Genomic DNA, 16,818 nt, shown 5'->3' with positions numbered 1-16,818 from the left:
ATGGGGAGGGAGGGGGGGGAAAAAGAGGACCTGATGCAAGGGGCTTAAGTGGAGAGCAAATGCTTTGAGAATGATTGGGGCAGGGAATGTATAGATGTGCTTTATACAATTGATGTATGTATATGTATGGATTGTGGTAAGAGTTGTTTGAGTCCCTAATAAAATGTAAAAGAAGAAAAGAGAAAAAAATGATTAGGGCAAAGACTGTACAGATGTGCTTTATACAATTGATGTATGTATATGTATGAACTGTGAAAAGAATTGTATCAGCCCCAATAAATTGTTAAAATAAAAAAAAAAGTTACTCTTTGTTTACTGAGCAAAGCTAGAAAAGAGACCTATATAAAAATTATGCCTTTTTTCTTAAGCAAATGTGGTGAAGAAAGCTGATGGTACCCAGCTATCAAAAAATATAGTGGCTGGGGTCTTAAAGGTTTGAAAGTAAACAAGCGGCCATCTAGCTCAGAAGCAACAAAGCCCACGTGGAAGAAGCACACCAGTCTGTGTGATCATGAAATGTGATTGGATCAGGTATCAGGCATCTAAGACCAGAACAAAACCATACCCAAGGTGAATGGGGAGGGGGGGAGGTAAGGTGTGGAGATCCAATGGCCATCTGTAGATAATTGGACATTCCCCTACAGAGGGGTCACAGGGAAAAGATGAACCAGCCAGGGTGCAGTATAGCATCGATGAAACACACAACTTTCTTCCATTTCTTTGTTGCTTCCTTCCCCCCACTATCATGACCTCAATTCTACCTTACAAATCAGATTAGATTAGAGCATACACACTGCTACAGATAGGAGCCCACAACACAGGGAATCCAGGATAGATAAGCCCTTCAGAGTCAACAAGGAGAGTAGAGATACCAGGAGGATAAGGGGAGAGTGGGGGGAGAAAAGGGGAACGGATCACAAGGATCAATCTAGAACGCCGTCCCAGGGGGACGAATAATGGAAAAGTAGGTGAGGGACGATTGAGGACGATGTAAGATATGGATAAAACAATCTATAACTTATCAAGGGTTCGGGAGGGAGGGTGGGGGGGGGAGGGAGGGGAAAGAAATGGGGAGCGGATATCAGGGGCTCAAGTGGGAAGAGAATGCTTTGAAAATGATTATGGCAGCATATGAGCAAACGTGCTTGAAACACTGGAGGAATGTATGGATTGTGATGAGATGTAAGAGCCCCCAATGAAAGTATTTTTAATGGTCTTTTTACAGTATTTAAAATTCGAATGTACACTTTAAATCATTAGAAAGCATCATAACTTTGATCTAGCTGACTCTTCTTACGGTGGCTGTTATCGTGGACCGTGGACCGGAGGCCAACCCGCAGCAACCCTATAACCCAGAGCTGAACCGCCACCTCTGGCAGGCAGTGAGTGATCTGCACGCGTGCGGACTGCGGGATCTGTTGCTCTGGATCTGGGGAGCAGCTAGCAGGTCCCGACCGCTCTCCTTTCGGTGCGCAAGCACGCATGGAACCACTCTGCCTTGAGCTTCTACTGTTTCCCTCCTAGTTCTCATCGCTGCACAAGAACTTCAACATGTAAGTACACAAGTGCATGCAAGTGTGTTTCATATTTTTATTTTGGAAATTGGGATAATACGAAACATAATACAACATGGAGTCGGAGGCATAAGGGCCTAATTGTATCAAGTAGTCCATTTTGATAGCATACTAGTAATCAAGCATGAAAAATCACTGCCATTGAGTCGCAGCGACCCTATAAGACAGGGTAGAACTGTCCCCGCAGGTTTGCGAAGCTGTAGCTCTTTTTTCTTAACGACTGTAACTCTGTTGAGAAATAGAAAGCCTCAACTTTCTCTGGCTGACTGGCGGGTACGTGGTGGGCCCTCCTTGGAAGGTAAGCGGTCCCACACCGCTCGCTGAGTGGTAGAAGTTGCGGCTTTCTGCTCTGGTGGAGTTTCCGAGGAAGCTCCCGGGGCATTTCTGTGACGACTGTAAGTCCGCATCGCTGAGAGCAGTGAGTGCGGGTTTTTACGCACACGGAGGAGAGAGCATCATGAGAGCAGTGGTCCAGGAAGTGCCCCTTGCACGTGTCATCCCTGAATTTGGCTCACTCGTGCATCTCCATTTCTGGACGTGCTCAGCTGCACCAGGGGCCTCTGGAGCAGCGGGGACCTGGTGGCAGCCAGCCGGAGACAAGAGGGCACATACCAAGGCCTAGGTGGGGTGGCGGAGGTGAAAGGCTGTGTGGGATCCACTGGTTTAGGAGAGGAGGGGGTCAAGGGCAAGTGCGAGGAGTCTGTGGAAGGTAGCGCTTCCGGAAAGGCAACCCGGATCCCTCGATGGGTCCCGGCCCTGCCTCAAACACACGCACTTCCCAGGGAGCAAGAAGACACTTCAGATCTTCTCACATTGTGCTTTGAAGGGACTTCTCAGCGAATACAACACGTTAAATCAAAACGTTAAAGCAAAACTCTGACATTAGGATCCTTAGCAAACTAGCACTAATTCTTAACATTGAGACCAACTCCCCAAACCAAATCAACGGCTGTCGGGTCAATTCTGTTGCAAATCTTTCCAACTGACTAGCTGTTCGGTGGGAGAAAGAAGGGGCAATCTACTCTCATAAAGAGTTACACTCTAAAAAATAAAAATTAAAAAAAAAAGAGTTACACTCTCAGAAACTCACAAGGGCCATTCTATCCTGTCCTGTAGGGTCGCTGTGAGTCAGCTTTGACTCGATGGCAGTTTGGACTTTTTGAATTTTAACTCTTTATGGGAGTAGAAAGCCTTATCCTTTTCCTGCGGAGCGGCTAGTGGTTTCGAACTGCAGACCTTGGCAGTTAGCAGCCCAGTGCGTTCCGCCCCCCAGAACCAGGACTGCTTGTCAATCTCTGCTGGAGCTGAACTGCAAGGGCCTGGAGCGCGGAACTGCGCCACTGCGGGGGCCGGGGGTGGGGGGTCTTCCTTGTTGTTTAGACGTGGCTTAGGAACTTTGGTAAAATACGTTTGCACTTAAGCTCATAGTATTTAATATGAGTATATGTTCAAATTGAAAACGATAGGCCACATACAGTTCGAACGCACCCGCCACTCCGCGGGAGCAAGATGAGGCTGGGTCTGTAAAGATCGCGGCCTTGAAAGCCCTTCCACTCTGATCTATAAAGAACACCGCGTCAGACCCCACCAGACAGCAGTGGATTTACAGATTTACTCTTGAACCCGCAATTAGTTGCATCTCTGAGAAGTCTTTCAATTATTTTATTACTTGTTGACATTACTCATTTTCCCAATACTCAATCTACTTTGGCTTCTTTTAAGTTTCCACTTCACTTTTGCCATCTGTAGTTGGGGGGCGGGGGCGGCGGGGAGGTTGGCTTTGTGATAATCACTCTTTGGCTGTGGGACTTAACGAGTGGAAAGATAATAAGCGTTTTAGTTTCTTTTTACAACGACTATAGTCTTTAAGATCAAATCTAGTGACTTCTTGCCACTTCCCTGGAATACTTAGCCAGAGCAGTAGAAAGGTTGGAGAGGCATATACACAGACGGCACGAAATTCACCGACTCCTCTCCGTGTCTATGTTATCAGCATTTTGCATTCACAATAGTGAGACTTCTATCGGAGGATGGATACCGATGCGGGAAGGTAGGTAGGGGAGGGCAGCTCTGCTCCATGAAGTCTGCCCTTACCGAGAGAGGGCAGGGTGTGAGCCCGCTCAGAGAACATCTCCCTGGAGGAGGTGGCTCAACCCCGGCTGTGGGAGCCACGGCCACCACTTGGGGTCCTCATCTGGGACTTGCAGCTTTTCCAGGGCCTGAAGCTGGCCCTGGAGAGCAGAGCTGGCTGAGCCTGACCCTGGGGGAGGAGGCTGTGGTAGATGGGGGATGGGGGGCGGGCAAGAAGACGGTGGTGTGCCATGAGCCCAGCTGGAAGAGGTGTGAGGGGCTCCTGGCGGCTCTGGGACTTAGCCTGTAGAAAAGGGGGAAGAACTGGAACCCCAGAAACACCAGGAGGAGAGGGCTGCAGGAGCTTAGGAAGACACCTGGGACAGGGTGCCAGAGTGAAGGGAGGGGAGCGGCAGCTTCACTCTGGGAAGAAGCCTGAATTCCCAGCCTGGGGTGCCGGAGGGGCAGGTGGTTTGCTGTGCAGGAAACGTATCTGGAGAGGAAAGGGTCCCAGAAAGAAGAGAGCCCCACCAGTGGTGCAGGACCCAGAGGGACAGGCTGAAGGGGAGGTGGTAACTCCAGGGCAGAGGCCAGGGCAGGGCATGGGGAGCAGTAGAGCGCTGTGACCTGGAAAGCTGGGAAGGGAGGCTTGCAGCACACAGTGGCCTGCAGGAGCCGCTTCTGCCATTTCCGTCCGGCATCAGAGAGCCGGGACGTTCTGCAGGGAGGCAGCCCATGGGGGCTACGTCATTTTCACACAGCATTGATTTTCGCCTAATGACCTGGTCTTGGGGACCCAACTGTGTTGAGAAGTGAGAAATGGGTGTTTGGTGTTTTTGACACTGAAGAGTGATGACAATGCAGGCCACAGTTCTAAGATGCAAACCGTCTAGCTTTTCGGTGGAAGCCGTTATTCTTGGAGCATAATTGTCCTTCCCTTCTAAGGAATTACATTTTCCGGAATCCTATTCCCTGTGTGTATTGGTTTCAAAGCCCAAAACCAAACTTATTACTATAGAACCAATTCCTAGTCAGAGATACCCTATAGGACTAGAATTGCCCATAGGGGTTCTAAGGTGGTAAATCCTGATAGATGTAGACTAGGTTGCTGTATCTTTCTCCCACAAAGCGCTGACTGGGGCATTTGCCAGCCTCTCGGTTTCAGCTGAGCAGCTGATCCCCTGTGCAGTGGGCCTCTTTTTTGGTTCTGGGTTAAAATTTGCTACGGAGAAGAGCGTGCCTAAGAATAGGAAGAATAATATGTAGAGAAAGTCATTATTTTTGTGATGCTTGGACAGGTGGAACATTCTCAGTTGCTTTCCAGTTGAGAACTCATGCACTTTGCCTATGATAGTTAATGTTTCATCCTCAAGCAGTGTTGGATTATCCAGTAAGCAAGGTATGCACACGTTTACTTGTGCTTACTAATCCGTAGTGAGCAATTTCACTTGGTTTTTTCCCCTCACTGCATCAAAAAAAAAAATCTGCTTCTAAGTATGACTGGCATCTGTCACTCCCCTAACCCCCCAGCACCTTCCTACAGAATCAAAATCTTGTTGTCAAATGTACAGTTCCTGACATGACGAAGTACCAATAAGCCAGATAATGACAGACTGACTATGCCCCCTACTAATCTGTAGTGAACAACTTCACATGCTTGATGTGGTGAAACCTGTTTGAAATGGTTCATTATAGACAAGTAAATAAACACACATAAGCCCTCACACACCTCGCTTATTAGGAACTCTAGTGGAATAGTGAGTTACACATTGCACTGCCGACCACAAGGTCAGTAGTTCAAATCCACTAGGTGTTCCTTGGGAGAAGGAGAAGGCTTCTACTCCCATAAAGATTTGCAGCCCAGGAAACACACGGGGGAGTTCTATTCTGCCCATAGCGTTACTATGAGTCAGAATTGACTCAATGGTGGGCAATGAGTTTGGTTCACCTTGCTTATTGGGTAATCTGTCTCAACGATCACAGCAGCTCCCCGAAGGTTTCTGAAAAACACCTGTGTGGTGCTTCTTCCATATCCACCTCTCAGCCCTTCCAAAGACTCTTTTATGACCCCTCTCTCCCTAGTCCCGCCCCAACTCTTCAAGCAGTCCGGTCAACCCCTAACCCTGCGAGACAGGCCAGGTGATCTTCACTGAACCGTTTATACCTGTAACACACCAAGGACTTCTGGTGTGCTAACTGAGCCCTGACGACATAGACAGGATCGCAGTAAGAAATGGGAAGGTTTTTGGTTTATTAATATAGTCACTGACTGGAATATCAGATACATCAGTAAATCCATTTAATATGCAAATGTGAAAGTCAACATCCTATTTAGATAACTTGGATTTCTTTTCGTTCTTTTTTTCCCTCTAACAATGACAACTAAGATCACTTCATATTTAGTAGTTTCTATAATCTTTAAAATATTCTTAAACTGATGTTCAATAAGCTGCAAGTAGTAATCTTCACTCCTCTGAATAGAAAAACTCATTCCTTATGCCACAGGCTTGTAATTTATATATTTGATGTGACTCAACGGTGTTTTACCTGTAGTAAAGAGAGGAGAATCACGTTTAAGTGAGCAGTAGAAAATCACTTTCATCCTTAATCATTACGTGTTTCCTCTTTTTCTTTACCATGTGTGATACATATCCATATGTAACATAATCCAATACGTTGTGAATCTGAGACTTTTAAGAGTGAAGGGGTGGAGTTTAGTCTGTCAATCAGGTTGCAGCTTGATGACCTCATTGGAGCCACTAAGGAGACAAATAGCTCACTGGAGGTGGGACACACCCTTATTCCCTAGGAGACCCTCCTGCAGACAAGACACACGAAGTTACGCTAGTGCCCTGGACCTGGAGGAGCCAATGTGGAGACCCCTGCCAGCGCCAAGATGCTTCCATCACCGGATCCAACAAGACTCTGCACCCACTGGTCCATGATCTACCTGCATTCCACGTCATTGGATGTGTTGCATGAGTCTGAAGAGGAATTTATAGATTGATAAGGGACATATGGGCTAATATCAGACTTACGAGCTTGATCTGGACTGGTCTGGGATATTTTCTCAATATTCAATGGCTCTTTTATAGAAAGCTCTTTCTTATACACATATGAGTGTCTATGAATTTGTTTCTCTAGTCAACCCGTACTAACACACTATGATATGTAAAACTAGTTCAGCTGTATGTTTGCTACAAGTGACTCAACATAAGTTTTATAAAATTGGGATCTAATTGAGATGATATGTGATGAACAAAGTAGTTGCAAACCATCTTGGCAAAGCGTTACAGTCAAGAAATGCCCAACCCAGCCAGACCAGATAAATTTTTTTTTAAATATCCTTCGGGAAGTGTTCGTTCATATTCATAGCACATAGCAACATTTCTCCGAAGCATCTTTTCTCGTTTTCTCCTCCTGCGCAATGTTTACTATGTGCCAGGCAGTGTTTGAGGTGCTGCGCCATGTGTTAACTAGGGTATTCCTTACAATAACTCTTGATTGCCCTGCACTGTAGATGAAGAAAACTGAGGCCCAGAAGAGTGAAGTAGTTTATCTGAGGTCACTAAGGAGGCCTGTTACACATTGAACTTACCTGTGGAAAACCACCAGCTGCTCTGTGGGCTAGACAAGGCTTTTTACTCCTTTAAAGAGGTACGCACATTTTGGAAACGCACAGGGGCAACTCTACCTTGTGTATGAGTTGGACCAACTCAATGACAGAGAGAGGGTTACCAAGGGAGGAAGTGGAAGAGCCCATGGTAAGTGAGCCAGGCAGCTTAGCAGAAGGGTCTGATGCCTTTCAAAACTTTGATCCATCTTTCCCTCATAGTAGGCATCCCTTGGTGGCCAAATGTTTAGACACAAGGCTACTAGCTAAAAGGCTAGTGATTCAGACCTACTCAGAAGTACCCAGAAGACAGTCTGATGATCTGCTTCTCAATGTCCTACTTGGCATACATGAGGTCCTAGGTGGTGATGCCCAGGGTTGAAAGCAACTGAATTACTATACCCTCTATAATGCCTCTTTCTCCCTTTCCCAGTTCTCCCTTCTCTGTGTCTCCTAGCTCTACTCAGTCACACTGGGTCCTTTCAGGGCAATCCCTGTAATCCAATCAAGTGGCCTCCATGACTTCTCTCACTGCAGGCTGCGAAAGAGCCAGCTGGTAATTCAGCAGGCCTGCACTCTGCTTTGCACAAGATAATAAGAGGAGGAGCAGAGGGGAGCTAGTTAGTGATGGCCCCAGTTGTTATTGTTTAATTACTAAAGAAGACTCCCTTTGTACCATATGGTACTGAGCCAAAGAAGTATCAAAATCAAATAGGTTAACAGAAAAAAACACGACTGGTATTGAAATTCAGAGGGCAGGTTAGAGTAAAGCAGGAAACACATTTGATCCGTGAGGTGATCTTTATGTGAGGCGCCATCAGAAAGGGGATGCAAGAGGGCTTCTTTATCAGCAAAGCTGGATTATATGCAGAAGAATGCAGCATCAGGATTAGAGGAGGGCTTATTAACAGCCTTCGTTACCCAGATGACACACCCGTGCTCCTGACAGTGAAGAGGACCTGAAACACTTGATGATGAAGCTTAAGAACCGTAGGCTTCAGGATGGAGGACAACTCAAGGTGAAGAAGACCAAAATCCACACAACTGGACCAATAGGTAACATCCAGCTCAATGGAGAAAAGGTTGAAGTTGCCAAGGATTTTGTCTTGCTTGGATCCACGAATCAATGCTCAGAGAAGCGGCAAGCAAGCCATCAAAAGTCGAGCTGCATTAGACAAAGCTGCCGTGCAAGGAAGGCTTCTTTAGAGAATTGAAAAGCACGGATGTCACTTTAAGGACTGAGGTGCTCCTGATCCAAGCCAGCGTAATTTTCAATTGCCAAATATGCATGTGAATTAAAGTTGGACATTAAGTAAAGACCAAAGAACTGATAGATTGAATTGTGATACTGGCAAAGAATACCATGGAGTGCCAAAAGGACAAACACATCATCCTGGAAGAAGCATGTCTAGAGTGCTCCTCAGAGGCAAGGTTGGCAGACTTCGTCTTACATACTTTGGACATGTCAGGAGAGACCAGTCCCTGAGAAGGACCTCATGCTTGGTAGAGTGGAGGGGAATACAAGCCCTCAGGTAGGTGGGCTGACCTGGTGGCCGCAACAATGTGCTCAAACATAAGAACAATTCTGAGATGGGCACAGGCCCGTGCAGCGTTTGTTCTGTGGAGCATCGGGTGGCTATGGGTCAGGGTGGACTAGATGGCACCTAAGGACACAACATCAAACAGTTTGTGGACAAACTATGGTATCTTTTAATTCCATTTTCTGATGAACTTTTCGAATCCCCTGAGGTATAGTCAATTAATATGGCCCTTTTAGCCACAATTCCTATAAGACATGTGACATAATTCTGGTCTTTACATGACTATGGCTATCGTCCGGTTTGGGAGGGTGTTTTCTCCTATACTAATGGCCAGGATTAGGATGGAATTAATACCTGACTTTAGAGGCTATGAATGAAGCCACATCCTTCATGTCCTTGGGGGTATCTTGGACTCTAGCTTAGTAGAGTGTATGACATTAGATAGCATCTTTTGTTTTCCTTGGATATGATAGATAGATAGATAGATAGATAGATAGATAGATAGATAGATAGATAGATAGATAGATAGATACCACCATCCAGTTCACATCTCCTCACCTCACCGGAAAGCCATGCCACTGGTTCCTGACTGAACTTTCGTAGAAGCAAGAAGACCTGGTATAAGTTTTAGACATTTTTGGTTTCTGGCTCTGAACCCTGCATTTGGCTTGCCCTCAAATTTAAGACTGAACGGGGCCAACGCCACATGAGATAATTCTTCAAAGCTTCTTGAGTTTCTGTGTGACTTTGCATCGAATCACAGAACCTAAGGACCCGTAGGAATAAACTCAAGGGGGAGTACCGGGGGTGGGGGGTGGGGTAGAATGGGAAATGGAACAGAATAGCATCTTGGAAGAGTTGGACATTTGAGACATCTTGAATCTCCAACTCCTTAGAACTAATCTGGTTTCATTTTTATAAAAGAAATTATTATCACAGCCGCTCATATATCTTGTTTTTCCTTTTCCCCTTTTCCTTCCTATGACGTCTGTTCTTTCCTTAACATGGTCCAGAGAGAGTCCTTGAAGCAACATTAGTAGGAATGAATATAATAAGCCTCCGATTAGGTAAGGAAATCATTAGATGTGAATAAAAGCACAAAAATAGAAATAGAGTAGTCCAATTCATACAGTCAGAGCAATGATTTTAAAATATTTTCCTTCAAATCAGAGTTCTCTAACATACACTGATTTTAGAACCAATACCGATAAGTTTTAAGAACATTTTGAGAGTTCTGCTGCATTACTTTGTCATGGTTAGAACCACTCTGCTCTGTATGGGCAGGGGGAGGAGCTGGGGAACTGATTCTGCCTCATGGTGACTCTCAAACAAGGACAAAATCATTGCCACAGAGGTGACTGCAAATCATAGCGACCTGATAGAACAGGGAGAACTGTCCCTGCAGGTTTTAGAGACTGTCGCTCTTTATGGGAGAAGAAAGTTTCACCTTTATCCACAGAGAAGCCAGAGGTTTTGAATTGCTGAACTTGAGGTTAGCAGCCCAACATGGAATCCCTACACCACCAAGGGGATCCTGAGCCTCAAAAATATGTTGGCAGTTGATATTTGAAACTTTAAGATTAGAGACCACACAAAAAGCAATTTAATCTTTACAAACACAGAAATACAACCCGCTGAAAACTGTCCAGGGCTACTTCAAGTCAACGACATCATGAGTTCCGGAGTTAAGAGTGAGATTCATTTTTGAAGTGCTGAGGGCCCGCTAACGTTGGACCAAATAGAAAAAGCGGTGTCTTAACCACTGATGGTGGAATATTTGCTCTCCTTCAGCATCACTTCCATGAAATATGGCACTGTGGTTGAAACTCCCCAAGTGTACATTGGAATTTTCTATGGAAAATTCTATAATGACACTAATATGATATCCCTTTTTAATGTTAGAGACAAGCATTCAACTCTTGTGCAGCACTCCTCCCTCCCCCCGCCCCTTCAGAAATAAAGCAGATAGATGAAAGTTACAAAAGTGACTATTTGGGCAGCTATGACAATAGCTAATATTCATTTAAAGTACCTGGAGTTTCTTTTCACACCGGACTCCAGAATACCCAGTGTGGCAAGAACACACATTGGGTAATAGACATCTGCCTCCATGAAGACACATGGGACTGCAAGTTGCTGCAATACACAATTGTGACCATTATCCTCTTTGCAGATGAAGCGCGTATGATATGTTGTTTCCCAGTTATCTGAAGCTATTTAGTAGCTGTTGCACTAAAGTAGGTTATAAGACACTAGGAAAGGATGTCCGCACTCCCATCTGCCTGCAAACAGAAAATGCACATACATGCACGTAGAGAAAAGCATACATCCGAATCTCTAGCCAACATTTCAATAGTTCTGTAGAGATGCTATTTGAGCAATCAAATTCACATGGGCTACATTTTAAAGTATTATTCCCACCTCTCATTTTGTGTGAAAGAGAGGAGAGTCAAATAATAATAGAAAATGAAGTTTGTAATTGTTTTAACAATTTAGCAAGAACTAAAAAGGGAAAAATCAAATACTAACCAATGTAATATATGAAGAAAAGCAAAATCACATAGAATGATTAGGAGTTTAAAGTAAATCAATTCCGCTGAAAACTTCTTACAGGTTTTCACACTGTCTATACGAGAAATTTCTCTCTTGAAATCTCTCCCAATTTAACAGATTTATATTTTGGCATCCTATATATATATATATCATTATCTCCATGTAGATAAAATGCTCATAACACTTAGAATCATGTTAAAATATAATAATATATTAATTTTCAAGAATAAATATTTGATTGTTCTATGATTTAATAAATAATTTGCAAATTGGAGAATCATCCCCTCATACAAGCAGTGGCTCCTGGGAAATGGAAAACTATGAGACTAGCAGACATCACCGATTTTAATCTTTGTTACAACTTCCCAGCAGATAGATGGCAGTAACATGGAAAACAAAACCAGTAACAAAAGTCAAAGCCATCACCAAGGCGTGCATTTGGAGTCATCGCGACCCTGTAAGACAGAGAGTAATGGGTTTCCCAGATCATAAATCTTGGCTGAAGCAGAGGCTCGTCTTTCCTCAAGACACCAGTTGGTGAGCTTGGAGCAGTAAGCTGGTCAGCACTTAGCACTCAGCGCCCACAGGGTTTCTTTGCAGGAACGGACCTTGTTCAAGTAATATCACTATCAGGACAGTTCTGCAACATTTTAAAGGGAAAGTTTCTGAGCCCACAAAGATGCTTCAGGGTGCATAAACCAGACTGTGCTTCTTCGAGATACCTCAGTCTGCAACCATACACTCACTCACTGCTGATAAATAGTGACTCCCTGTGGGTTGCTGACACATAACCGGTTACAGGAGTAGAAAGCCCAGTCTTTCTGCAGCAGAGCTGCTGTTTGTTTTGAACTGCTGGCCATGAGGATTGCAGCCCAACGCATAACAACTACACTGCTAGGGCTCTAGCCATTTACAACCACTAGATATCAACAAAAACAAAAACCCAACAACCGCAGTCTCACTGGCATCGAATCGATGGCAACTCATAGCGATCCTATAGGACAGGGTACAAGTACCCTACTGGGTTCTAAGGCCCTAAAATCTAGATTTAAGCCTTATCTTTCTCCTTGTGAGAGGCAGGGGGTTTCAAACTGCTGACCTGGCAGTTAGCAGTCAAACGCATAACAGCTTTTCAGCATTAGCTGAAACTGACTCCTATAGACCTCTTTCCAGAATAAACGGTCCAAATCATAGTTGCTAACTTCTTCCTAGCACTTCATTACATCAAACTTCTGATCATAATTCTTGATGTTTTATCACATGTTTCTGCTGCAAGTGCTAATGAGTTGATAATATTTTCCTATGAGAAAATACGTAGATTAGAATAGCAGTGACTAGTAATATAAAGTAGAAGAGGCACCAAAGTGCCCTCAAAATGCCTGATTACATAGACGAAGCAGTGTCTCAAAAATGTCCAAAGACAGCAAGTATTTCTAGTGACAGGACATCACCACAATGCAATTGAGTAAGTTAGCTGTAAGTTATTTTAGGATACGCTTTTTTTTATCAGTTTTGAAATTATATAATCACTCATCATTTGAGGAGGAAAAATACTAATTTATAATTTTGTCCTTAAAGTTAATCTTTGTTCATATTTTAACAAACAACTTCAAATTTTCATAATGCAAAATCACATAAAATGTTAGTTTTCTCAATTCCTGAGATCTCATCTCTATAGTAAATTATTATTAAAATTGTTCAGAAATTTATTAAAATACCAAAATAGTTCCATAAATTAGCTCTGGGTATTAGTATTTGGAGTGATTACCTTTTTTTTTTTTATTTCTTTTTGTTTTGTTTTGTTTTTTAAATGTTTTATTAGGGGCTCATACAACTCTTATCACAGTCCATACATATACATACATCAATTGTATAAAGCACATCCATACATTCCCCGCCCCAATCATTCTCGATTACCTTCTTTTTTTATAGTTTCTAAAATTGCTCAAGGAAATGGATTTATCTTATACTATGAAGAAAAATTAAACTTCTGTATATTTAAATCTTCTGGGGCACACCAGAGGGAACTTCATCAGAGACTCAAGGATCATATTTAAGACTTTCTGTGCCACACCAACGGAGCCCTGAGGTCATTGTGGGTTACTCGCTGGGCTGCTAATGCAAGGTCAGTCGTTCAAACCCAGCAGCTGCTCCTCGGGTGAATGATGAGGCCCTGTGCTCTGTGATGACAGATAGCCATGAACACCAACGGGGAGCAGTTTCGCCCGGCGCTGTGCTGAGGTGTGATTAGGGGATGGAAATGCATTGCGATGAGGAGCCGCCGTGGTGCTCGGGGTTCAAACCCACCAGATACTCGGCTGGAGCAGGACGAGGCTGTCATACGGATTTACAGTCCTAGGAGTCCTGAGAAGCAACTGTCCTCTGTCCAATAAGATCCTTCTGGGTTAAAATCGAACCAATGGCAGTGGGTTGGGTTTGGATTTGTGCTACACAAAGCACCGCTGTATTATACTATCCTCTCTTTTCAATAGGTATTAAATACATAAAAAATTCCAAAAACCAAACTTAAATAAAAGTATTAGCATCAGAATCCTCCTGGTTATTATAACAGATTTAGGGTCACGAGGCCTAGTTGAAGACAAAGCTGGTAGGCTTACGTATTTGGCACTGGTTTCCTCCCCAGGTAGCAGGACAATGGCACGTGCTTGGAGCAATACATTCACCGCCGTTCTTACACTTTTGAAAGCAGACAGCTGCAAATATAAGCAAGTGGAAAATGCGACTATTAGCCTGATCTTATTACAAACAACCAAAAATTGAAAGAAAGCAAACAGAAGTGAGAGTTCAAAGTCAAATGATGAAAACATCTCTTCCCTTAATATTTTATCCAAAACATTTTCTAGCATCATTACACATTCTTAGAAAATGTGATTTTAATGTTTGTACAGTGTTTGGACACCCCGCGATTTAACTTCTCCCCAATTGTTGGGCATTTATGCTGCCTCCCATTGTTTCACTTCCACAAATACACCCTAGTAGTTGCTGATGTCCAATAATAATTTTGTAGAGAGGACATTTTCCCCTCTGCTATTCTGAAAGAAGGAGTTCATATGGCTTTACATTTTCATTCTTCTGATTTAAAATGACAGCTCTAAAAGATCAGCATACAAAAAAGTAAAGCAAAAACAAATAAAATTCTTTTTGTTTCAACTCCTTATGTCCCCGAAGAAGGAAGACCATATTTTAAGCTGATTCCTCTTACGTATGTTGCATTGCCTTCCTTTCCAACCAGAAGGACAAGAGCAAATGTTCGGTCCCACACATTTCCCTCCATTCATACACACAGGATCACAGATGCCTTAGGGGGAAAGTATGAAATATTAGTCCTTATATAGAAACCAAGAAACCCAGGTAGTACAGTGGGTGATGTGTTGGGGTGCTGACCCCGGTTTCAATGGTTCAAGTACCGTGGACCCTTCATGGGAGAAACATGAGATTTCCTGCCCTTGTAAAAGTCCACAGCCTTAGAAACCCACCGGAGCAGTTCTATGCTGTCCTACAGGGTTACTCTGAGTAAGAAGAGCCTCGACAGTGAGTTACGTAGAAACTGTGTTGTGAAGGCTTTACCTGGATTTGGCAAATAGACTTAGGTGTGTCTTACTTATTTGGCATCTCTTGCCAGCATATCCTTCAGGACAGGAGCAGACATTATTTCTCACGCAGTAACCGCCATTCTTACAAGGAGGGTGGCAGATAGCTAAAAGAGCACAAGAGCAGCAGTCTGTGAATATTACATATATTACAGTTATTATCTATTACAGATGGCATTATGTACTTGTTCGCTCTAAGGTCACAGGCAGAGAGATGTGCTATTAAAATAAAAAATCGCAAAAGGAGATCATTAAACTCCTTTCTAAATCATAAAAGCCAATGCTTATAGCTCTAAGCTGCTCATGGGTTAGCACAAGTTGAAATGTATTGCAGAAACATTAAAAACAAATGGGATCTCTGCTATGAGACTGCGTGTGTTATGAGACTTAACTTCTGTCCCAGCACACTTTGGGCTGAAGAATGAAGTAATCTGGACAAAACCCAGAAAGCAAATTGGAATGGTGCTAAAAACAGAGCATAAATATTTTCCTGGAAATCAGAAGAATTTCAACCTATAATGTGACATTTAAAAACATGCAGAAGTGGGTGAAGGGAGATGTCAGATGGTGTAAGATATGACAAAATAATAATAATTATAAATTATCAAGGGTTCATGGTGGGGACAGTGGGGAGGGAGGGGAGAAAATGAGGAGCTGATACCAAGGGCTCAGGTGGAGAGCAAATGTTTTGAGAATGATGAGGGAAACAAATGTACAAAAGTGCTTGACACAATGGATGTATGTGTGGACTGTGATTGTGCAAGCCCCTCAAAAATGATTTAATTATTTTTAAAAATATACATGCTTGAATGTCTGCTGATAATGAAGGTGGAGCATTATAAATAACTTATTCCTATGAAAGCTTGGTGTAAATTTCAACAGCAAATCCTTAGTTTTGTCAGGAATAATCTATTGGCTAATCTTGCATACTTTTTGCTAGAATCTTCTGTGCATATAATTCTGTTCCATAGAATTCAGAGGCTGATATCATATTTTATGAAATGGTGATTATTGCATCATGTTTCTTTCAAAAGTTAAAAATATTTTTAAAACAGCAGTATGCCAACCGGCCTTGAGGTTTTGGGTGTTTGTTTGTTTCTTTAATCTCTTCCTAAATACTAATAAGGTGGATGAAGAATGTTCTGAAATCTTAGGTAACATTCTGAGCCAGTGGCGAGGAGCTGGGCTGCCAGGTGCAAAATCAGCAGTTTCAAAGGACCAGCCACTTCCGGGCAGAGATCCGGGGCTGTCCACTCTGCACAGGTTACAGGCAGGGAAACCCGTTCCCCGCAGCGGCGGTTCTCCGCGGTCCTGCAGGCTCACTCCGAGTCGGAACCAACGGGGGGTTTTTCAGAGTTCGGGGTTAGGAATTGGTTTACTGCTTTACAAATGTCTGTTAAATGAACTGGTTTTAATGAGGGTGCTGGTGTGAGTTGGTGGCTCATTTTCATGAGAACCTCCGAGAATAGCTGCTTTCATAACTTCTAAGCACTAGAAGGAGCCGCCTCCCATGTAAAAGATATTTACAAATGAAAGTGATGTGGGGTTTTAGCTGTAAAATAATATAATTTCGTGCTTTCAGTAAGTAGATGGCTCCCACTCTTTCAGGGTGAATCTTTTCTGGTTAACGCCTGAGTCCACTTCTTCTCATGGAGTGCTAAACGTGGACATTTTGTTAATGTAGAAATTGTCTTCCATTTATATGATTTAAGGTTCTTTCTAGTTTCTTAGGGGAACTTAATTATTTAGATTACAAAAGTCCCGGAGGAAATCCCAAAGAGTAGAAATGTTAAATGAGAAAAAGAAGGAAAATAGTATAAGACTTGCTACAATTGGGAAACATTTACAAAGACTTC

At 43.3% G+C, this 16,818-nt stretch overlaps 1 protein-coding gene across 1 annotated transcript in view; it reads right to left on the bottom strand.

The window, feature by feature from the left end:
- Window positions 1-6,176: 6,176 nt before the first annotated feature.
- The window catches only part of VWDE (von Willebrand factor D and EGF domains), a 70,741-nt gene continuing 60,099 nt past the window's right edge, over window positions 6,177-16,818 (bottom strand). The window contains 5 exon segments of the mRNA XM_075557341.1: window positions 6,177-6,191; window positions 10,831-10,934; window positions 13,970-14,065; window positions 14,575-14,670; window positions 14,974-15,069. Coding sequence (XP_075413456.1) covers window positions 6,177-6,191; window positions 10,831-10,934; window positions 13,970-14,065; window positions 14,575-14,670; window positions 14,974-15,069 — 407 coding nt within the window.

This window comes from Tenrec ecaudatus, chromosome 9 (genome assembly GCF_050624435.1).
Source record: "Tenrec ecaudatus isolate mTenEca1 chromosome 9, mTenEca1.hap1, whole genome shotgun sequence".
Taxonomy (NCBI): Eukaryota; Metazoa; Chordata; class Mammalia; order Afrosoricida; family Tenrecidae; genus Tenrec; species Tenrec ecaudatus.
This window is presented reverse-complemented; position numbering and strand designations above follow the sequence as displayed.